Source organism: Drosophila miranda, assembly GCF_003369915.1.
Source record: "Drosophila miranda strain MSH22 chromosome Y unlocalized genomic scaffold, D.miranda_PacBio2.1 Contig_Y2_pilon, whole genome shotgun sequence".
Classification (NCBI taxonomy): domain Eukaryota; kingdom Metazoa; phylum Arthropoda; class Insecta; order Diptera; family Drosophilidae; genus Drosophila; species Drosophila miranda.
In genome coordinates this window covers 7,197,371-7,221,564 of record NW_022881614.1, presented here as the reverse complement: position 1 = coordinate 7,221,564, position 24,194 = coordinate 7,197,371, and the positions used below count along the sequence as shown (strand labels likewise).

The 24,194-nt window shown below is 44.6% G+C and overlaps 1 protein-coding gene and 1 long non-coding RNA gene across 5 annotated transcripts in view; one reads left to right on the top strand and one right to left on the bottom strand.

The window, feature by feature from the left end:
* Positions 1-24,194, bottom strand: part of LOC117192545 (netrin receptor unc-5-like) — a 47,757-nt gene that overhangs the window by 4,590 nt on the left and 18,973 nt on the right. For 2 of the 4 annotated variants that reach the window (XM_033397242.1, XM_033397241.1), the window contains exons 2-6: positions 12,878-13,811; positions 12,476-12,757; positions 12,238-12,408; positions 1,830-1,883; positions 337-618 (exon numbers count right to left, since the gene is read on the bottom strand). In XM_033397242.1, coding sequence (XP_033253133.1) covers positions 337-618; positions 1,830-1,883; positions 12,238-12,408; positions 12,476-12,757; positions 12,878-13,550 — 1,462 coding nt within the window. In that variant the 5' untranslated portion in view covers positions 13,551-13,811. Of the gene's footprint in view, positions 1-336; positions 619-824; positions 1,038-1,829; positions 1,884-12,237; positions 12,409-12,475; positions 12,758-12,877; positions 13,812-24,194 lie in introns of those variants that run through there. The other 2 variants (XM_033397243.1, XM_033397244.1) reach the window with 2 other exon arrangements.
* Positions 9,421-9,738, top strand: LOC117192546. Its single transcript, XR_004474372.1, has 2 exons — positions 9,421-9,637; positions 9,698-9,738. It is a non-coding gene; the product is annotated as an uncharacterized LOC117192546 (long non-coding RNA).

Below are 24,194 nucleotides of genomic sequence, written 5' to 3'. Positions count from 1 at the left end.
TGGGGGCGTAAGAGTTGGGCTTCGGGGGGCTTCATGGGCTTCGGGGTGGAAAGTGTCCTTTCTTTCTGTCACGAATATAAACACAGCTACTCTTGGTCGGAATAGATGCCGTGCACAAACAAAATGCACTTGGTTAATTTCCCATTGTGACAATCAGCGTTGAGTGCTCAGCTTTTGTGTGGTTGGGTCGACAAGAGACAGAACTATAATCTGGGAGTTGGGACTTGGGAGCTGGGACTGTGTCTCTGTCGACTGGGATTGTTATTGTTGTCTAACTGTCTACTCTGTTGCTGCTGCTGTCCTTCCTGCCCCTGCCGTTGACATAAACACACTTACCATCCTTGCCAATATGACACAGCTCTCCTCGGCACTCTGCCGTTTGTGTGTCTTTTCCGGCGCACAATGCTTTGCCATATCCTGAGCCACCGTCAGTCGCAGTAGCATCCAGCAGAGTTGCGCTTCCGCTGATGCTGCTGAGGGCTGACATGCCCACTCCAGCCAGGAGGAGATCCCCGGCTTCGTCGGCGTCAGACGTCTGCGTGAGGCACTTTCTGCGACGCACTTGAATACACTCCGCGGAGCAGATGCTCCAGTCGCTCCACGCGGACCAGCGGGCCACTGTGGGGAGAAAGGGCAGTTTAGAAATCAAAAGTCATATGAACATGATTTAGCACACATTCCCGACAGACACCGCCACTCCCGGACTCATATATCACGTGGAGGCCAAAGCAAAAGCCAAAGTCAGGACGTGGCTGTGGCTGTAGCACCGTTTGCCCCAAACGGTAGATGGTGGATGGTTTGGAGAAATCGAAAGTTGTTCATACCATAAAATAGAGCACCAGTAGAGCACCCTTCCTTAAGCACCATTCAAATCACAGCGCCACTGCCCCTGTTGATTCTTGGATAGGAGATTGTGTGGGTGAGCAAGAGTGATTGTCATTTTAATGCTTTTATATTTTCTATTTTCGCATTTTCTTTGCTTTTTCAATTTCCATTTTGGTGTTGGGGGAGAAAACGAAAAGTCCGAAAGCCAAATAAAAATGTTCCTGGAGTGGGGGCCTGCTATATCATAGTGTGTGTGTATGATGCATGCCTATGGCAGCTAAATATATATAGTACATATGTATATACATATATATATATTTATACATGCCTGTATGTATATCGGCATTTGGCACTTCCTGTTTTTGGGAAACATAAAACCACCCCCATAAGGGCAGCTCCTCGGCCGTGTTGCCCCTTGTCAGCACTATCCTATGCCCTGTCATTTCTTTCCCCATTCCAGTAGACGCATCCTCTCATGCTCATCCTCATCCGCATCGTCATCCTAGCCATGGCGAGGCAGGGGTCCCAGGCCCGCCCAGCCAGCCCGACTGTTGCATGAATCAGAGAGCGTGAGTCGTGGTAAGTGATTTTTAAGTTTCTATCTGCCGCAGTGACGTCACTTGCCGCAACGACCCCAAAAAAGTAAGTCACTACCAGTTCGGGTAGTTTTTGGGGAAGACCGCCCCGTGGCGAATTATTCAATGGATGGATATGGGATGGTTGGTTGGGCACTAATGCACTGATGGACTGGGCTCAGTTTAACACAATTGTTTATTGAATTGTTAAGGCCCGGCGAATCTGACAACTACTGGGGGGGAGGGTATGGTATGGTCGGGGAACCCCAACTAAAAAATTTAACTGTCGTTGCCTCGTTAAGCATTCAAGTTTAACTGCTTGAACACAATGTCATATTGAATGCTCGCCCCATGGCAAGTGCCCAAAAGCCAAAGGCCCCCAAAGCCTTTGAAAGAAATGCACGTTGTCAGGCTTTCGTTTCAACTTACTGCGCTTACTCGATGAAATGTCAAATCCATCAGTGCTCACGATTTGAGTATCCTCTGTTGTTGGCAGGCGACATCGGCACACAGCGTGGGCGTGGGCGGGGCGAGGGCGATGAGTGAAAAGCAGGACCATAAGGTTGACACGGTTCCATGGGGATGAAAAGATATAAGATGGAAGAGAAAAAAACGAAACCCAAGCGAAATTTAAAATTAATTTTATGACACACTTTTCATAGAATAAAAGCCCACAACAGCATCCCCCTCCTCCGAGCCAAACCCTTACCACCCCCACACCACTCCCCACTCGAGTGGATTGCCATCGCTCCTGCACAGTTGCCTCCCCTCCGGATCTCTTACCATTTGTCCCGCTTGTCTGTCAATAATTGCTTATTGCTGTGCCCGCTGTGCGCCTGGCCAAGTATCTATTGCTTTGTGTGTGTGTGTGAGTATATGTGTGAGCACTACAATACAATGCAATACAAGAAATTTACATGAATAAAAGTGAAAAGTCTCAAACACCTGCCGCCCGTGCGTCTGTCAAAAAAAAAAAAAAACAAAAGCGCCCCAGCTACCACGAGAACATCCCCATTCCTGATTTCGGTCTCAGCCCCAGTCTCCAGTCCGGGGTCCGGAGTCCGGAGACCAGGCTATGTCCCTACCCCCTCCCCTGGACACATGCCTTTGTCACCATTTAGTCAGTAGCTTGCCGGAGGCAGTCGTTCCCGTTCCCCACAGCAGCCACGCAGACACGCAGTCACGCAGCCACGGAGTCGCTCCAATCTATCCATCTATATGCATGTGGAGATATCTGTCGTCTCTGCAAAGGCACCCACAGAAGCCGAATGCCGAATGCGTGTTTAAAATGAAATACTCAGCACTCACTCAAATATGTATTACACTAAAAATGGGTATAATGATTCCCTGAAGATGTTCGCATCGGACTATAAGAGTCTTTTCTCCGTTTCCAAGGGACGCCTCCATATAAAAGGGTATTCTTATATCGAAGTGACCGCATGTCCTTTTCTTTTTATACCCGATACTCAAAATGAGTATTGGGGTATATTAGATTTGTGGTAAAAGTGGATGTGTGTAACGTCCAGAAGGAATCGTTTCCGACCCCATAAAGTATATATATTCTTGATCAGCATCAATAGCCGAGTCGATTGAGCCCTGTCTGTCTGTCCGTCTGTCCGTCTGTCCGTCCGTCCGTCCGTCCGTCCGTCCGTCCGTCCGTCCGTCCCCTTCAGCGCCTAGTGCTCAAAGACTATAAGAGCTAGAGCAACGATGTTTTGGATCCAGACATCTGTGATATGTCACTGCTACAAAAATATTTCAAAACTTTGCCCCGCCCACTTCCGCCCCCACAAAGGACGAAAATCTGTGGCATCTACATTTTTAAAGATACGATAAAACCAAAAACGCAGAATCGTAGAGGATGACTATATGTTCTAGAGTGTAAAATCTCAACCAGATCGTATAATTATTATAGCCAGAATCAAGAAAACAATTTCATTCTTTCTCGCTCTGTCTCTCTCTAACACACAGGTTTCATAGTCGGTTTTGCCAATTGCAAAATATGAGTTCAAGGATCTCAGAACCTATAAGAGCCAGAGCAACCAAATTTGGTATCCACACTCCTGTGATATCGGACCTTGACCGTTTCGTGTCCAAATTTCGCCACACCCCCTTCCGCCCCCGCAAAGGACGAAAATCTGGGGCATCCACAAATCTCAGAGACTATTAAGGCTAGAGTAACCAAATTTGATATCCGCACTTCTGTTAGATCTCACTACAAAACGTATATCTCAGAATTTCGCCCCACCCCCTTCCGCCCCCACAAAGGACGAAAATCTGTTGCATCCACAATATTGCACATTCGAGAAAACTAAAAACGCAGAATCATAGATAATGACCATATCTAGCAGATTGCTGAATCTGGATCAGATCGGATCATTTTTGTAGCCAAAAGGAACAAATCAATTTGCAGTGGCTACGCAGCCCCCGACGTCACGCTCAGACTTATTTTCTGTCTCTCTCGCACGCACTCTTTGTCGTGTCGTTCAATATTAGCGGCGTCTGCCGGAGAGAGCCATACTGACTTAGTATCGTGTATAACTGTAGAGTTGCGGTGTCCGCAGCAACTCACAACGTTCCACCTCGTTTTTTTGTTTAAACTCCTCTTGAACTTTTGCGTCATGCAGTGCAGTGCTTTCGGTTTTGGACTGTCCTATCCTACCCCTCTTTGCCAGCCTCCCTGCCACTGCCGCACTGCCACTGGTATGAAAAATGTGCGCTGTTGTCAACGCTCCAGGAAACGTCAATGGCAGCGGGCATTCAGGAGGCACGACGCTGAGTCCCGACCGCAAATGGCATTTAAATTGACAATTTCGTTGCTTTTGCTGGTGTTACAATAGTGCTCCCACATTAAAGGCGCGCACACACAACAAAGTGGGCGCAACCACAGCCACACGCCCCCAGTTTGCGAATAACCACATCCCTTACATATACATATATGTAAGATATTATTTAGAGTATTGTTTATTCGTATTATTATCGCGGTGGCCTGGTATGTGTGCTTACAAAAGTTCTTAATGTTACGGCTTATTTCTGCTGATTTTCTGCTGCTGCTTGAGTCGCGTCCGTATGCTGCTGTTCTTTCCTTTTCACTGCTTCCCTCGGTTCCTCTTCTTCTCTGTCCGCTGTTGATCTGCTGCTGTTACTACTGCTGTTGCTGCTGCTGTTACTACTGCTGTTGCTGCTAATCAGCTGTTCCTCTGCTGCTGTTATTACTGCGGTTGCTTATCCCCGCTGCCCCCTCAACAGGGCAGCTGGCCCACTCCTTCTTACACTCGGTCATCCTGATTAGTCATCAGTCCCTGATGACCATGCGTCCTCGTTTTCTACAGAAAAGCTCCATAGTTTCATGTTATCATTGCTTGTGGTTGTATTGCTTGGTCCTTCGACGTCTGCTGCCTTCCGAACATTATAGCGACCGCCTCTTCTCACGTTTGTTATTTCGTATGGTCCTAAGAATTCGCTGGCCATCTTCCTTCCGGTTACAAATTGTGTTCTATGTATGGCTACGAGATCTCCGACCTTGTATCCGTATTCGCATTTCCGCTTTTTATCGAATTGTTCCTTGTATCTGTCCTGTGCCTGCTGAATATTTTCTTTTGCCTCTTGTCGCATCTTTTGCCTCTCGTCTTCAAAATTATCAACCATCTCTTTTTCTATTGGCTGAAGTATGTCGCTATCCGGTCCACAACGCATTTTTACCCCGATCATCAGCTCAAATGCACAACGCTTTGTAGACACATGAACAGTGCTGTTAATAGCCCTCTGAACTCGCGGTACGAACTTATACCATCTTCCAGGTTCCTCCGACGACAATTTGGAAATGATGCTCAGAATAGATCGGTTTACGCGTTCAATTTGTCCGTTTCCTCTTGGTACCCCTGTGGTGCTCCATATGTGTTCGATGTTCTTTTCCTTGACAAACTCCTCAAAGCTTGAAGATGTAAATGCTGCTCCACGATCGCTTACTATGCGTGCCGGATTACCAAATACATCAGACCACTCCCTTAACTTCTTGAGAACTTCGTATGCTCCTGTTGTTTTTGTGGGATACATCCATACGAACTTACTGAAGCTATCAACCATTGCGAAGATGTACTTGTACTGCTTTGAAGTAGCATCCATAGGCCCAAGGTGATCCACGTGTATAGTATACAGCGGCTGTGATCCTTTGTCGATTTGATGCAGAAATCCCTCTTTTTTGCCAAGCTTTTTGTTGTAGATTATACATTTCATACAGTTTCCTATGATCTGCATTACTTTTCCTTCCAGATGTGGAATCCAATAGCTCTGCTGTACGGTATGCATTGTTTTTTGAGCGGCAAAGTGTCCTGCGTTGTGAGCGTCGGTTATTATTTCTTTTTCTAATGACTTCGGTATTGCCAGCAAGTCAGTGCCTTGCACCACTTTGTATACGAGACCAGCCTTCAACTTAAAGTTGTCATATTTTTTATTTATTTATTTATTAAATTAACAAATTATCTGTTAATAATGGTACTTAGTTACTAAAGGCGGAAAAAGATAAGTTAAAAGTTAGCTAAATTTAAATGATTATAAATATTGCATGCAATTAGTTAAGAGACAGTTCAGGGGATAGGGTTTGACAGAGGGAGTTATAATTATGGCATAAAACCCTAAAAGGTTCATGATCAGCATAATTAGACCTACATATGGGTAGACGGATAGGCCTAAAGGTAGGTCTGGATGGAACGGCCAAGTCAATCTGACCCAAGAGAGTTTGGGAGTCAACAGTCCCAAGAAGGAGCTTGTGCACGAACATTACGCCATTGCATATTCTGCGATGGTGCAACGACGGCAGGTCAATAAGATTTAGCCTAGACCGGTAGGGTGGCAAGATTCTACCCGAGTCCCAGTTAAAGTTCCGAAGGGCAAAAATTAAAAATTGCTTTTGCACGGATTCAATAACAGCCTGCTGCTCTTTATACTGCGGGCTCCACACACAAGAACAATACTCCAATATAGGACGTACTAACGAGATGTACAGTTGTTTCGTAACGTACGGGTCGTCAAACTCCTTGGACCAACGCTTGATGAACGCCAAAACACCCTTAGCTTTATTTACAGTTGCAGCTATATGGGTGTTGAAACACATCTTATGATCAAAAAGGACTCCGAGGTCATTTGAACTCGAAATTCGCTCAAGGACATGATTTCCTAGAACATATGAGACAAAATGAGGAGCGCGACGGTAAAATGTCATAAGTTTGCATTTGGAAAGGTTCAGAAAAAGAAGATTAGTTGAACACCACAATAGTAGTTCACTTAGATCAAGTTGAAGGCGTGTGTGCAAATACCAATCAGAGTAAGAAAGACAGATTTTGACATCATCAGCATACATTAGTGTAGTAGAGTATGTTATAACTTGAGGAAGGTCGTTCACAAATAAAATAAACAGAAGCGGGCCCAGATGACTTCCCTGTGGCACACCTGAAGTAACATTAACAGTATTTGACAACACGTTAGAAAACAAAACACGTTGAGTACGGTTAGAGAGATAGGACAAAATCCAATCTAGAAGATTCGTTGGGAACCCTAATAAAGAGAGCTTTTGAATAAGCAGAGCATGGTTCACAGAATCGAATGCCTTGCTGAAGTCCGTAAAAACTACATCCGTCTGCAAACCAATTTAAAAACCACGGTGGATTAGGTTAGAAAACTCAAGAAGGTTAGTCGATGTTGAACGATGTCTGAAAAAACCGAGTTGCGACGGAGATATCAAGCTGCAACAAAGATGTTGCAGTTGCCGGGTGACCAGGAACTCAAGAAGCTTCGGGATGGCGGAAAGCTTTGCGATACCACGATAGTTTTCAATGTTTGATCTTGAACCTTTTTTGTGAAGCGGAATGATGTAGGACTCATTCCAAATTACTGGGAGACAAGACTGTTCCAAGGAGAGGTTGAAGAGAAAGGTCAAGGGTTTGCAAAGGGACTGGGCACAGTGTTTTAAGATGCAACTTGGTACCTTATCTGGACCCGCAGAAAACGATATGTTCATAGATGACAAACCTTCCAGAACAACGCTTTCCTCGAAAAAGGGCAGAAAAATGCTGTTAGCTTGAGGTAGCTGGTGCGGATACGGAGTGGATGCGTTGTAAATATGAGACGAGTACGTTGTTTGGAAAAAGTTAGCGAATAAATTTGCAATACCAACAGCAGAAGCTTCTGTTTTGTTCTGGTAATGAAGGGACGGAGGAAAAACGTTTGACTTGCGCTTAGAATTAACGAACGAATAGAATTTTTTAGGATCACTACGAAAGTTACTACTACATTGTGAAAGGTAATGATTATAACACTGACTATTGACGGCAAGGAACAGAGAGCGAGCGGAGGAGTATAGAGCTAAGGCCAACGTGGAGCCCGACTTCTGGTACTTTTTATAGAGCCGGGATTTATTATTTTTTAAGTATGACAAATACTTGGAGAACCAGGGAGGCTTGGACGATACAGGTACAGTGATATCTGGAACAAACGTATTAAGGGCGGAGTAAATAGAACTATAAAACGAGTTAACAGTTGCATCTATGTTCGGTAATGAATAAATAAACGACCAATCAACACGCGAGAGATGTAGATCTAAATCAATAAAGTTTGTTTTGCGAAAACACTTTATGTGACAAGGAGCCATGGAACTGTCAGCACCTCCAGATTGTGTACACTTCAGTGATATCAACAAAGTTGGATGGTAAGGATCTTCAGGGAGAGATATTGGGCTTGCTCTAGATACAGTAGCAAGAGAACCATCGTTAACAAAAACGAGGTCAAGAAGTCTGTCCCTAATGTTTTTAACGGCATTAATTTGGACAAGGGAAATATCCGTTAGCCCATTGATAAAGTCATTATGGCAATTGGGAAACAACAGGTTAGCGTCATTACAAGGCAGCCAAGAAAGTCTGCTTCTTTTCAGTAAAGTCCTGAATCATTGATTGGACGGCATCTCTGAACTGCGATGGAATGTTTATGTCAGTATTTTCTTCGACCACGTTGTTAATACTTATCTGTTTGGTGTCCTCAGTTTCCTCCCCCGGCAGGGGAGAAAACTTATATCCTCCTGGCGTTGATGTCATTGTGAACTTGGATATAAAGTCGTGTCCAAGCAACAATTCGCATCCGACGGCATGATCGGCCACCACAAGGAATTTGTGTGATTGTTGTCCCACGTGCAGCAATGCGTTTCATCTGTAGTATATATTCGTGAAAACTTTCGCCGGCAATCTTCACTCGCATGGACAATTGATTGTGAATTTGCGCACTGCATAAACGCTCACACTCGAACTCCTGTAAAAGTTGGTGACGCAATTGGCCGTACTCATACACTGCTGTGGACTCGAGAAAAAGAGCGGCTGTACCTGTCATTTTTGCTCGGGCTTGCACGTATTTTTGTTTGTCATTTAGTCCGTATGCTTCAGCGTTTAGCTCGAAGTTAATAAACCACTGCTGTACCGACATATTTTCTCCGTTGAATTCTGGAATAATTTTGGCCACAATTTTTCCACTACCAGCTTTGCATCATTTTTCTTGTCTATTTCATCAGCATTTATTTTCATCGAGAGCAGTTGAACCAGCTGTTCGAGCGTCTGTGTGTTTTCTTCTAGGAGTGTTGACCTCATCGCTTCCTCGTTTGCGTTTTGCTGGCGATTGATCCTGTTTGCTTCTGATCCACTTGGGCCTTCGTTTTGCTGCATATTCCCGGCTGGTGGTCCACTTGTATTTTCCATTATAATTCTACTGCGCAATACTCTTGTGGGCAGCCGGCTTAAAACAACCCTTTTTTCCCGGTTCTTCTTTTCACCCACTCGCTGTCTCGCTTCCTCTGCTTGCGGCTTCTGAGAGTCTAATGCGCAGTTTTTTTGCACCGAATTTTTGCTTTTCCTTCTCGCTTCGTCTGCTGCCGGCTTCTGATACATGAGACACACAATTTTTGATTTTTTCCACTTTACACAGGCAGTACGCGACTGGTTGAGCCCCCAAATGTAAGATATTATTTAGAGTATTTGTTGTCAAGAAAAGTTAGCTTATATATACTTAGTTTTAAGCAAGGGCACAGATACCCTACATAAAGAAAAAAGAGAGAAGAAAAATGGCCACACTATGAAAAGACAAGAAGAAAAATGGCCACACTATGAAAAGACAAGAAGAAAAATGGTCACAATATGAAAAGACAAGAAGGTCACATTAGTTTGAGCAGTCGAAAAAGGAGCGGGGAGAAAAGACGAAGCGTGCGTAGATATATTACCTACATATAAGAATAAAATGTATTAACCTCCTTTTGCAAAAAGGAAATAAAACGCAACCAACGCCTAAGTACCTATGAAGATAAGCGATTGTGTTTTTATCCGCAATTCTCACGTTCCTGGACTCAACATCTTTTTTTTCTCTTCTTGGAAGCCAATTACGCTAGAGTTCTTGGAGTTTGTATGAAGACGGGCAGAGACTCGTCGTGCACATACTGCCATCTCGCTCTAACCAACGAAGTTCTTGCGGGCCAGCAACTAGGACTTTGGCACCAAACTCAGATCTGGAACTCGAGAAACCTCCTGGTTGAGAGGCCCTCAATTCCTTCAAGAGGACGCAAGTCAATAGAACCTAGGAACTTCAGACGTTGGTGACACGGAACTGGAACTAAGAAGCAAGTTTACGTTATCAATCAATGAGATGTCTTCAGATGGATCTGTCAATATCGTATTCAGGGAGTTGCTGGAAAGGTTCTCTCCTTTTACAAGGCTGATGCGAGTTGTCGCTTGGGTCTACAGGATGTGTGATCGTAAGATCAAACGAAAGGTCTACCTTGATGTAGCTGAAATTGAAGAAGCTGTACTCATAGTGATCCGCAATGTACAGGATGTTGCATTTCATGATGAGCGGGTGGCGCTATTGACTGGACAGTCCATCGAAAAGAACAGCAAGCTGTGGAAGTTGTCTCCGATCATAGACGGAAGAGGAGTGATCCGAATGAATGGGCGTATTAATAATGCATGATCGGTTGGAGAAGAAACCAGGCGTCCAATATTAATGCCCCAAGGGCATCACGTTACAAAATTGATGGTGCGACATTATCACGAACTATGGAAACACCAGAATGAAAACACAATTATAGCAGAAATACGCAGAAAGTACTACATACCACACTGCCGACAGGAGGTTCGCCGTGCAGCTAGAAATTTTATGACTTGTAAAATCCAGAGAGCTTCACCAAAAATGCCATTAATGGGACAACTTCCTAAGGACAGACTCTCTCCGTACGTACGCCCATTCTCATATGTTGGAATCGACTATATGGGCCCGTTTCTGGTTGTAAGAGGAAGGAGTACCGAGAAACGCTGGATATGCATATTTACATGCCTTACAATAAGAGCAATTCATTTGGAAATTGCCAGGGACCTGACAACAGATACGTGTCTTCGAGTATTGCATAACTTCATGACGCGGCGCGGAAGACCAGTAAGAATCCGATCTGACAATGGTACCAATTTGGTGGGAGCTGAGCGTGAGTTGATCACATTAGAATAGCGAACGAGTTGTCAACCAAGCAGATCGAATGGCTGTTTAATTGCCCGCTAAACCCCCATGCAGGTGGGTGCTGGGAAAGATAAGTACGAAGTATGAAGAGGGCCATAGGACACGCGCTGCATGAAAAGAAAGAAAGAAGACATACTGTATAGCCTAATGTGTAACGCTGAAAACATAGTAAATTCCAGAGCGCTTACACACATTGCTCTGGATAACCCCACAGACGATCCGATAACCCCTAATCACTTTCTTTTAGGTTCTCCCAATTCTAGCCAGACACCACATCCTCAAGAGGAGAAGTACCAGCCAACTCGAAAGGAATGGCGCATCGCTCAGCATCACCCAGTGCCACCACTCGCTGAAATGGACATTGTTCTTATCTGTGATAAGAACCTTCATCGATTTCAATGGAAAAAGGGAGTTATTCTAGCAGTCACGCCTGGACGCGACGGACAGGTTCGCTCAGCCACTGTAAAGACGACGACTGGAGTTCTACACCGCCCAACCTCTATGCTGGCAAAGCTAGACATATTGTGAATCACGAGCGTGCTTGATTCACGGTGGTGGGGATGTTGTCGAGAAAAATTAGCTTATATATACTTAGTTTTAAGCAAGGGCACAGATACCCTACATAAAGAAAAAAGAGAGAAGAAAAATGGCCACACTATGAAAAGACAAGAAGAAAAATGGCCACACTATGAAAAGACAAGAAGAAAAATGGTCACAATATGAAAAGACAAGAAGTTCACATTAGTTTGAGCAGTCGAAAAAAGAGCGGGGAGAAAAGACGAAGCTTGCGTAGATATATTACCTACATATAAGAATGAAATGTATTAACCTCCTTTTGCAAAAAGGAAATAAAACGCAACCAACGCCTAAGTACCTATGAAGATAAGCGATTGTGTTTTTATCCGCAATTCTCACGTTCCTGGACTGAACAGTATTGTTTATTCGTATTATTATCGCGGTGGCCTGGTATGTGTGCTTACAAGTTCTTAATGTTACGGCTTATTTCTGCTGATTTTCTGCTGCTGCTTGAGTCGCGTCCGTATGCTGCTGTTCTCTCCTTTTCACTGCTTCGCTCGGTTCCTCTTCTCTGTCCGCTGTTGATCTGCTGCTGTTACTGCAGCTGTTGCTGCTGCTGTTACTACTGCTGTTGCTGCTAATCAGCTGTTCCTCTGCTGCTGTTATTACTGCTGTTGCTTATCCCCGCTGCCCCCTCAATAGGCCAGCTGGCCCACTCCTTACATATATGTATATTTTACGATTGCATATGGTATGTATACATATGTATATCGTGTGGACATACCTGGGCAGGCGGCGCAGTCCGCAGATTTCTGTATCTGGGGGCCTGGACACTGGGCGCCCCCATTTAAGGGCATTGGATTGGTGCAGGTGTGCGACCGCTTTCGTCCCTGGCTCGGCTTACCGGCGCACTTGCACTCGCGCCAAGGACTCCAGGTGCTCCAGCCTCCATTCACTAAGAGGCGAAAACATACAAGAATAAGCATAACTTGAGATTGCAGTCGCACGAGTACTACACTGACCGTAGACAATCAGCACAGCGGAGTCGGAGACCCGCTTTCCCGCAATGTTCTCCGCACTGCAGCTGTAATTGGCCATGTGTTGCAACGCCACCGGGCGGAAGGTCAGTGTGCCGCCAGCCACGGCCAACCCCGGCTTGCTGTCGGAGGTTATTACCACGTTGCTCTTGTACCAGGAGAGCTTCGGCTCCGGGAAGCCTCCGGGTGGCTCACAGTGCAGTTCCGCCCGACTGCCCAGCTCGAGCCGCAGCGATGTGGGTGACTGGCCGAAAGTCTTGCGTATATCTGTTAGGGGGAGATATAAATGTAGATATAAATAGAGATATGGATAGGCATAGGAATAGGGAGGGACCCGTCGCCTATTAGAATCAGGAATCCACCCCTAGCCCAGGGTGCGGTACTCACATGCAATGTGGACTGTGGCGGCTTGACTCTTCACCACGCCACGGGACGACCAAGCGTGGCACTCGCACTTGAACGGACCCTTGCCAAAGTACTCGTCCACCAGATCACGGTGAATGGTGGCCGTGACCTCTTCCATGTGGACGCCCGTGTGTGGATCCACGTGCTTGTCATGCGTCGACGGCGGAGGCTGGGAGCTGCCGCTACACTTGAAGATCACCTGCAGCGAGTGGGAGGCCTTGCACTTGAGCACCGCCGGACGATTCTTCACCACAAACACGCTCTCCGGCTCGCTGAGAAAAATGGGCAGCGTGTTGCTGTCTTCTGCGGGACTGAGCTTGCCGCCGTTGAACTCCTCCAGAAGCGTGCCTGCCGCTGCTGCCGAGGAGGAGCATAGCCCAATCCTCCCATTCTCTTCCTCGCTGCTATTGCTAAGCAACTCGATATTGGTTCTGTGTGGGGCGCTGTCCTCAGTGACCAGGGGGGCGATGGCGAAGGGCGGCATAGCAGTCAGTGGGTCAATGCTCATCCCAGCTTCCTCCATGGAGTCGGACATGCTGCCGTAGTCCACCTGTGGCAGCTCCCTTGCCACGGCCAACACTAGCCATGTTAGCTGAAGGTTCACTACGAGTACAATCACATTTCCGGCTTTATTAATCACCGACGACGACGTCATGCTCGTTGCTTAGGTTTCGTTGTCAGTTTTTACGTTTCTGTACGTCTTAACGTTTCCCTGTGTGCCACGCAGCGGCTGCTGTTGCCGTTGCCGTTGCCGCTGCTGTTGCCGCTGCCTTTGTCCTGCGTTTCCTGTGCGACTGTTGCAACTGCCCTGGCCTTTGTGGCAGTATTTGTTGCTGTTGTTGCTTCGGCTTTGGTGCGATAGCTGCAGGCATTAGCATTAGCTGCACACTCGCTTTGTTGCTGTGGTAAATGCGATCTGGAAAGTCAGATAAAAAAACCTATAAGTGGGATTTACTTTTTCAATCAAGAGCCGAGACTGCAATTCCCTCACTTTGTGACTAAAAGATAACCACTACTTCGTTGGGTTTTCTGTGGTATTACGTTTTGCCTTTCACCATTCCCATTCCCATTCCCATTCTCATACCCATACCCATACTCTTCCAGCACCAGGCATAAGAACATCGAGAGGTTTGTCAAGCGACGAAAAGTGTCTATGAATTGTCGAGAGTGTTCGTATCCCCAACCTGAGCAGTCGGAAATTTATTCCGACTTGCGGGTACCCTACCCTTGGGTTGGCACCATCTTTCAGACAAGCATCCGTTTAGCCTTCTACAGTTCACGCAGATTGATATCATTTTTATACCCGATACTCAAAACGAGTATTGGGGTATATTAGATTTGTGGTAAAGTGGATGTGTGTAACGTCCAGAAGGAATCGTTTCCGACCCCATAAATTATATATATTCTTGATCAGCATCAATAGCCGAGTCGATTGAGACATGTCTGTCTGTCCGTCTGTCCGTCTGTCCGTCCGTCCATCCGTCCGTCCGTCCGTCCGTCTGTCCGTCCCCTTCAGCGCCTAGTGCTCAAAGACTATAAGAGCGAGAGCAACGATGTTTTGCATCCAGACTTCTGTGATATGTCACTGCTACAAGAATATTTCAAAACTTTGGCCCGCCCACTTCCGCCCCCACAAAGGGCGAAAATCGGTGGCATCCAAAACAAACTCGTCTCGGTCCGATATATTAGGAGTGTGGATACCAAATTTGGTTGCTCTAGCTTTTGTAGTCTCTGAGATCTAGGCGCTAATGTTTTACTCTAAGCAAAGACGCCTATGCTACGTGTGTGTTAGAGAGAGACAGGGCGAAAAAAAATGACATTTTTTTCTTGATGCTGGCTATAATAATGATACGATCCAATTCCGCAGTCTTAAAGATATGGTCATTCTCTACAATTCTACGTTTTTGGTTTTCTCATATCTTTAAAATTGTGGATGCCACAGATTTTCGTCCTTTGTGGGGGCGGAAGTGGGCGGGGCGAAGTTTTGAAATATTTTTGTAGCAGTGACATATCACAGAAGTCTGGATCCAAAACATCGTTGCTCTAGCTCTTATAGTCTTTGAGCACTAGGCGCTGAAGGGGACGGACAGACGGACAGACGGACGGACGGACGGACAGACAGACAGGGCTCAATCGACTCGGCTATTGATGCTGATCAAGAATATATCTACTTTATGGGGTCGGAAACGATTCCTTCTGGACGTTACACACATCCACTTTTACCACAAATCTAATATACCCCAATACTCATTTGGAGTATCGGGTATAAAAACGGAGAATCGTAGAAGATGACTATATCTTCTAGAGTGCAAAATCTGAACCAGATCGTATAATTATTATAGCCAGAATCAAGAAAACAATTTCATTCTTTCTCGCTCTGTCTCTCTCTAACACACAGGTTTCATGGTCGGTTTTGCCAAATGCAAAATATGAGTTCAAGGATCTCAGAACCTATAAGAGCCAGAGCAACCAAATTTGGTATCCACACTCCTGTGATATCGGACCTTGACCATTTTGTGTCAAAATTTCGCCACACCCCCTTCCGCCCCCGCAAAGGACGAAAATCTGGGGCATCCACAAATCTCAGAGACTATTAAGGCTAGAGTAACCAAATTTGGTACACACACTCCTTTAAGATGTCACTATAAAACGTATATCTCAAAAATTCGCCCCACCCTCTTGCGCCCCCACAAAGGACGAAAATCTGTTGCATCCACAATATTGCAGATTCGAGAAAACTAAAAACGCAGAATCATAGATAATGACCATATCTATCAGATTGCTGAATCTGGATCAGATCAGATCATTTTTATAGCCAAAAGGAACAAATCAATTTGCAGTGGCTACGCAGCGCCCGACGTCACGCTCAGACTGATTTTCTGTCTCTCTCGCACGCACTCTTTGTCGTGTCGTTTAATATTAGCGGCGTCTGCCGGAGGAGAGCCATACTGACTTAGTATCGGGTATAACTGTAGAGTTGCGGTGTCCGCAGCAACTCACAACGTTCCCCCTCGTTCAGAATATATTTGAAAAGAAGCTGGTAATGACACTAGCCGACACTTCCTTCCTGCTCCTACGGGCGTAATCGATAAGTTGTCATCATCAATCAAAGGGCCAATACTCTCCGCACTCAGAGTCCAAGTGTAGGGCTGCTCAAATGCCCACAAGTTACAAAATTTCCCATTAGCTATGCAAGTCATGCGTCAGGTTCTACGAATCGTTGGTAATCGAAATATTAATAACAGGTATAAGTATGCTCCACTCCACCGACTGCAGTTCGCCTTCTCCGGGCTCCGAGCACAGGGCACCGGGCACAGGGCACCGGCACCGCACCTAGACAGGACGTTGTGGCACGGAGGGACGTGGCTCTGTTCTGTTGTTGTTGTAGTGTTGTGGGAAATGCGCCTTTTGTCTTTCTGAGTTTCTGAATTATTATGTTGTTAGCTGTGGAGGGACAGAGATGGATGCATACCAGCACGAACGGTGCGATAGCTCCGGCTTCAGTCTATGCCTTTGGCTTTGCCTTTGAGTTTGCCTTTCAGTTTGAGTTTGAGGTTTATGTGTTTGGCTTTGTAATTATGTATTAATCATGCATAAGTTAAAACTTCAACTCCCCCTGCCAACACTCGCCACCTCCAGCATTTCAAAACGAATCATATTGCTGCCACCGCTAACGCTGACTTTAAAGTCAATATGCAAATATTGCGGAAACGGTGATATGTGAAAAGTGTGTACGATTAGGAGGGACGGGACCATGCGCCACGTTCCACGCTCCACGTTATCAGGAGCCGTGACCACGAATCGTAATAAAATATCGGGTAATAAGAAATTAAAGGGGAATAATACATTTCATTGGAGGCTTAAGCGACATCATCATCGTCTTTCTCATCATTATCACCGTCATCGTCATCATCATCATTTCATTTGGCTTAAGCGCCTTTTATGCGTAATTCAATTGGATTTACAGGGTGCTTGTTGGACACTTGAGTGTCTGTCAATATTCCCCATATCGGGCTGGTGCGGGCAAATGGATGTGTATGTATGGATGTATGGAAGCACGGATGTGTGGGGCTCATGTAGCTGACCAGATTATAATGGTCTTCTCTGCCCCTTCTCTTCGATGGTAATGCACACACAAACTTTGTTTTGTGTGCATTCAATTATAGATGGAATACTGAGGTTCGTTTTGTTTTCGATTTGTCTAGACTAGGTCCCAGATCCGAGTTATTTGCAGGGCTACTTTGAAGCCATAATGAAACTCGCAGTAGAATACATCGCAAATCGATATGCGAGAATAATATTGTCGCAGAAAACCTGCCTGCCAATTTCAATCAGAGGATGCCTGCCTTATCAGGGCGACATCGCCAATCGTCAATGTATGCTGGATGCTGGATGCTGATACTGGGGCATTACTTTTTAATAGGTTTTTAATGAAGCAAAGTAGGCCAAATGGATGGTGCGCGGCGGCGCTTATCAGCGCCTTTTCATTGGCTTTGTGTGCACTTGTTAATTCAAATCGATTTTATTTATTGAAAGCAAACTTGTTGCCGCAAATACAAAAACTTTGAATTGATTTCGGCACGCAAGCGAATGTGTGGAGGACCCTCCCACTGATTGACTGACTGACTGACAAACTGTGTGACGTGAAACACGCACGCAGCTCGAGATGCATGGCCGGAGATATGTACATATGCGAGGCTGAGTAATCCTATTCGTACACGTATTTTGTAAGGGGTGATTACTCAGAAGTCCCGCCGAACTTTGACGCTGTCTCCAGCTACGTGGGGGAGACACGGAGAGCTTCTTCCTAGCCTGAGGGGATGGATGGATGGCTGTCAATGAAAGATTCCGTGGGATAATCGGCGTCGTATTCAATTTAATATCACAACTATTGCCGCAAAGACGGAGGACTGAGGACTGAGACGGATGACGGAGGACCGGAGAAGCCCTTCCTGTGCCGAACGAAAACTTCCAAGTGAACTTCTTCTGTTGGGGAAAATGTCGACTGCGACGACGACGGCGACAGAGATTCGGTTGGACGGATGAAATAAAAAACAGAGCAGAGGGAGGCGGAGTACGCACATTCAGACAATACGACTACCAGAGGAGGAGAGGAATGGGACTGGGAATGGAGCAAGGCAAGGCAGAGCAGAGCACACAAAACAAGTGAGCATTCTATAAAATAATTGATGGCTTGCTGACGACTCAGTTGCTTGGCAGCAATAATTTTTATACTTCGGGGGCACTCACGCACACACTCGCGCTCTTGAGTACTAAAATCAAATGCCACTCGAAACGCTGCGGCAGATATGTGGTACGCTATGCGATGGCGACTGCCTGAAGTGGATGTGGATGTGGCAAATGCCGCTGCTTCAATTGCGTGTGACTCTTGTGTGCTGTGCTGGAGCTACTCCTCGACAACACTCGTACGAGCATGTATGTAGTTATGTTGTACAATCTCTGGAACATCTGTAGCACAAATGAAATCTTTAATACTCAAGGGACCGTGCCTGTTCCTATGGCAATCGCAATCGCTGCCGCATCTGTATTTCACATGTTGCGCATTTTGCCCACACACTCCTGTGCTTCCAGACTCGACTCCCAAACAGCCAGACCGGCAGACTGACAAAGGCTGCTATTGTGAGATCGCTGCTCCGCTCGCTTTTAATTTTTTCAGGCAACGCTTGTCTTGTAATCAAACAATTAAAGATGATTTTAATTAATCTATTTATAAGAGACGTTGCATTGCTCGCTGAATGACTGCCGGCCCGGCATCAGTCCTCCCTCATAACTGTTCAAAAATGCGTGTACTTTTGTATGTGACGAGCGTTGGCCATGACACAGGGGTACGATGCCGGGATGATGAAAAACTCTACGGGAGATACACGAGAACAAGCACAGCAGCAACAGCAACAGCAACTGCCACAGCGGCATCGACAACGAGAAACATCTTTAAATTAATTAAGCGTAATTGTTGGGGAATTAGAAGTAGAAACAAATGTTTCAACCATGAATTATGGACTGCTGTCACATGGAGAACTCATGTTGCTCGAGATACTATTTGAGATATAGCAGGCTGCATGCAATAAAGAAATTATTTATGATTCCATCAGCTGAATGTAGGACAAGCCGGCCAACTGGTTGGAGAAGTGATGACTCTTATCATTTGTATCTTATTAGCAAAGTCCTAATGTCTAATGTGTCCGAAAGAGGCCTCGGCCCAAACAAATGAGGACCATCAGACTCCAGGCGAAATTTCGTCGGAGCTGCGGACTAATTTGTGATGCCAAAACTGAATCGATGGCTGCCATGTGAGGCCAGTTGAGGAAAGAAAGCTGCCCTGCCCTCATGGAAAAGATACACTGGTTCATCTGTTCGAGAGACCAACCCTGTAATCTACCCTTCCCTTGATCTATGCTCTGTATACAAACTGATACTGAACTACCTAGCTCCTAGGCATATTAATGTAGTAGTTTAAGTTGCTTGATGGCAACGAGTAACATTTAATTAATAAGTATGTTGGACTTAAAATTATAACAGCTCCAAGTTTTACAAGTATGTTTGTGACTAATTATATGCGTGTACGTCTGATGCGTGGCTGAACTGACAACTGACTGATCTGTCTCTCTTGCTCTCTCAGAGCCGATTACTGCTCTATCCCGACGACACGACGAAAACACGACCGCTTCGTGTCTCTCTCTTTCCTTCGTTTCCTACATTCGGCTGTCCTGACGGACCATTCGCCTCGGATGGGTCTAGCCAAGGTTTCATATATTCTGAAACTGTAGAGGTCTTATAGGGACCGTCAGTATCCCCAATCTTCTCGACTTCGTACCTTCCATGATTCTTTACCCTAACCACCTTATACGGCCCTAGATACTTTCCTTTTAGCTTTAATCCAGTACCATACTGAGTACGCTTGATATCTACTAGCTCATTAACCTCATACTGTCTATCTAGTTTCCTTTTTAAGTCAAAACTCTTCTTGTTTTCCTGCTGTAACCGTGCAATGTTTTCAACTACTTCCTTTCTAATTATTTCGCGGTCCTTGGTCAACTCTTCGATAAGTGATTCTTCCAATATTTCTTTTATTTTTGGATCCATTCCTATACGCATGTCTAGCCCAGTCAATATCTTGAAAGGTGTTACCTTGGTACTTCGCGGCTCAACACTGTTGATCATTTGCTGTACTTTTCCTAGATGCTTATACCAACTACCGGAATTACCCTGACACAATTTCTACAACATAGGCACCACTATCTTGTGCATCCTTTCGACTTGACCATTCCCCCGTGGAACGCCTGTGGCAATCATTAAATGCTGTATTTTCTCTCTCTCACAATATTCCCGAAACAAATTGGACATAAACGCTGCACCCCTATCCGTCACTATTCTGTTCGGATTACCAAAACTAGTCCCCTGAATTTCCAAACACTTAACGACCTCTTCAACGCCTGTACTACGTGTAGAATATAACCAAACAAACTTAGAAAATCCATCAACGACAACCAGTATATAATTGTACTGTTTTTTAGTCATTTCCATTGGTCCAACGTGATCAATGTGATACGTTTGTAACGGCCTATCACCCTTGTCTATTGGTTGCAAATAACACTCACGTTTTCCTGTCTTTTCATTGACAATGATACATTCGACACAACTATTTATTACGCGCCATACTTTGTCTTTTAACTTCGGAATATAATACGACTTTTCAATGATATCTTGTGTCTTTTTAGCTGAAAAATGTCCTTGCTTATGTGCTATTGATATAATCTCATTTTCCAACTGAGCTGGTACTACGATAAGCTCCTTATCCGGATCCTTAAACAAAATCTGATTCTGAATATAATAATTCTTATATTCCTTGTCCTCCACAATACTTTTAACAGCCTTAACCCAATCGTCGGTTAGCTAAGCTTCTTTCAAACGATGAGCTATACTTTCGGTCACCATAAAACAAGATACACGACTCAACGCGTCAACGTGCCTCATCTTCGTTCCTGAGCGATGTTCTATAACATAATTAAAATCTTGTAGGTACATGGCCCAACGTGCTACTCTCAAAGGAACGTCTTTCTTTTTGATCGTCATTGTAAATGCATTACAATCTGTGAAAATTTTGAACTTTATACCCAAAACGTATACACGCCATTTCGCTAAAGCTTCGATAATTGCCAGAACCTCAAGGTCATAAGCAGGATATTTCTCTTCACATGGCTTAGTCCTACGGCTCATATATTGAACTGGATGGAATTGGCTGTCTTCCAAACTCTTTTGCAGTAACACGGCTCCATACCCCCATTTTAATGCATCAGTATGGATTTCTGTCTCCAACTTCGGGTTGTACATTTCTAAAACAGGTCTACTAATCAATGCTACCTTTAGTTGTTCAAACGCAACCTGATGTATCTCCTTAAATTGAAATTTAACATCCTTCCGCAGCAGATCTGTCAATGGTTTTGCAATAACAGCATAACCCTCAATAAACTTTCGTCTTCTCATCACTTGGTCTTATCGTATTCTTTTCTATTATATACCCCAGTAAATTAACCTTTTGTCGTAACAGCTGACACTTTCTCCAATTTATACGTAGCCCATTCATTTCCGCTATCTTCAGTACTTTTTTCAACTTTAACAAACCCTCTTCTATATCTTGACTACAAATAATAACGTCATCCATATAGACTGCTGCTTCATTATTCTTTACCAAATCTCTCAACACAGCCATTATAAATCTGGTAAACACCGCTGGAGAATTTGAAATTCCAAATGGTACATATAAAAATTCGAACTGACCATTCTGAGTCACAAAAGACGTATATTTTTGAGACTCGACTTCTACAGGCACATGGAAAAAAACATTCGTTAAATCCAACGTGGTGAAATACTTTGCACCCTGCAGTTTCTCCAACACTGTATCCATATGTGACATTGGAAAGTTATCGCGAACTATTTTCTCATTCAGCTTTCGGTAATCACAGCATAGTCTCTTGCTACCGTTCTTTTTGGGTACCAACACTACTGGTGATGCATACTCCGATGTACTTGGCTTTATAATCTTCTGAGCCAGCCACTCTTCCACTTGCTTGTCCACGATTTCCTGTTCACACAACGGTAATCGTCTCGGATGCTGGAAAACGGGTATCTCATCCACTAATACAATTTTCATTTTTATCGGCGCATCTACATTTCTCTGAGGTTGGTACTTTCCTACCATACCCCTAACCTCTCTAGCATGTACTTCACTGAGATGACCAACATCAATTGAAAACTCCTTCTCAACTTCGTCAATACTTGACATGCAAATGCCTTTATATTCATTAAACAATTACACGCATGAGGACGATGCTACCTGATCAAGTTTCTTATCTTTATCCTCGCCACAAACTCTACGAACAAATCTTGTTCCTGTCTTAGAAACTTGCATGTCAACATGATCCAGAATAGTCCTTCCTAAAATGGCTTCAAAACCAATATCCTCGTCTGGAATGACATGAAATTCTACCTCCATTTCAATCTCATCGATTTTCACTGGTATCGAAAAGCTACCAAAAGTTACAACTTGACTATCTCCAATACCTGTTAAACATTTCTCCTGGCCGATCAGTTCAAGATTTCCAAATTTCAAAAATACCCGCCTGCGAATTAAACACAAATCTGCTCCAGTATCAATCAAACCTTGGAATACCAAATGCCTGACGGCTTATCAACGACTTCCTTATCTCGAATAATGTTCGTATTCGATCTCTTTTCTTGTCTGGTTTCGACCTTGACATTACAGCTTGCAGCACGGTGTCCTGGTTGGCCACATTTGAAACAACAAAAATCATTTTTGGGACAATCTTTCCTCAAATGCGATTTGTCTCCACACTTAAAACATTTCCTAAAATTCTCTGCCATCGACCCTTTCACCGAACTCCCACTTTTATTACTCAGCGGCCAATTCTTACTCATCGGCTTGGATCCGCCTCTAGCTTTCTGGTAAACATCGATCTGAAATTTAAGCTCCTTTAAGTTTCTAGCTTGGTACAGCATTGCCTTACTTGCCCTAGCGTCTGGTATACCATCCACAAAATATTCGATTAAACTCTCATCATCTAGTTTAATTGGCTTGGCTATCTCCATTAACGCATACAAAAACTCATGCAACGACTCTCCTTTTTTCTGCTGGCGCTTTTGCAACATTCTATGTACTTCTACGGACGACAGTTTAACACTAAACTCATCCAACAGAGCTGCCTTCAACGAATTCCAGTTACGAATATCACGCCAACTACGAGCGAAAGATTTTGCTGCACCAACTAACAACTGCTTGGCATAAATGAATAATTGTAATTGACTCCATTGAACAGTAGCTGCGCATTCTTCTAATTCCTCTATCCATTGATTGATGTCGGGGTTATTAGAACCAGAAAATTGTGACACACTACCTTCCACGTCTTTTAGCGTAAACCAAGATTTATACTCTGCCTGTCGCGTACCTGGTTGAACTGCTACGGTATCATCCACTGCTGTTACTACGGACTCATCCTCTGACTCTTCTTCATCCTCAACTGGAAAGCCGTGATGTATTAATAGTCTATCTTGCAAATCGCGCTTTCGTCCCGTCGTTTGCAACGCAAGCTCTCTTAACTTTTCTCGCAAATCTGCGACTCTCAGTGTCATTATCTCTTCAACTTGCATCGTGACGATTTAAATACAAAATAATTGATATTAGCTTATATCTATCTTGCAAATCGCGCTTTCGTCCCGTCGTCTGCAACGCAAGCTCTCTTAACTTCTCTCGCAAATCTGCGACTCTCAGTGTCATTATCTCTTCAACTTGCATCGTGACGATTTAAATACAAAATAATTGATATTAGCTTATATCTAAGAAAATGTAATTAAATCAACTTAAACAACCTTATTACTGCTGGCCTGTTAACAATTTTCCAGTTAACATCGACTCCGAAAACGCCTTTAAAGTCGTCACTGTTAACGATCGCTTCTCTGTTAACGCTCACCTTACTATGGGTTTACCCTTGTTAACTCTCGCTTCTGCGCAGAACTTTCCAGACTCCAAATTTGACGCACACACACCACCACATCCAGATCTCGCTTGCCTGTCGATGTCGCTGTTACCGTCCTCTCTTTGTTGCCTTGCCTTGCTCTCGCTGTTCGCCGTTAACTCGTTGTCGCTTCCCGAATCGTCGCTGCTTCTGCTGTTACAAAATGGTCGTCTCCTTGCTGCTTGTCTCTTCTTGTAGTTGTAGTCTCCGTCCGACGCAGTGCAACACAACAACAATCAATGTTCTTT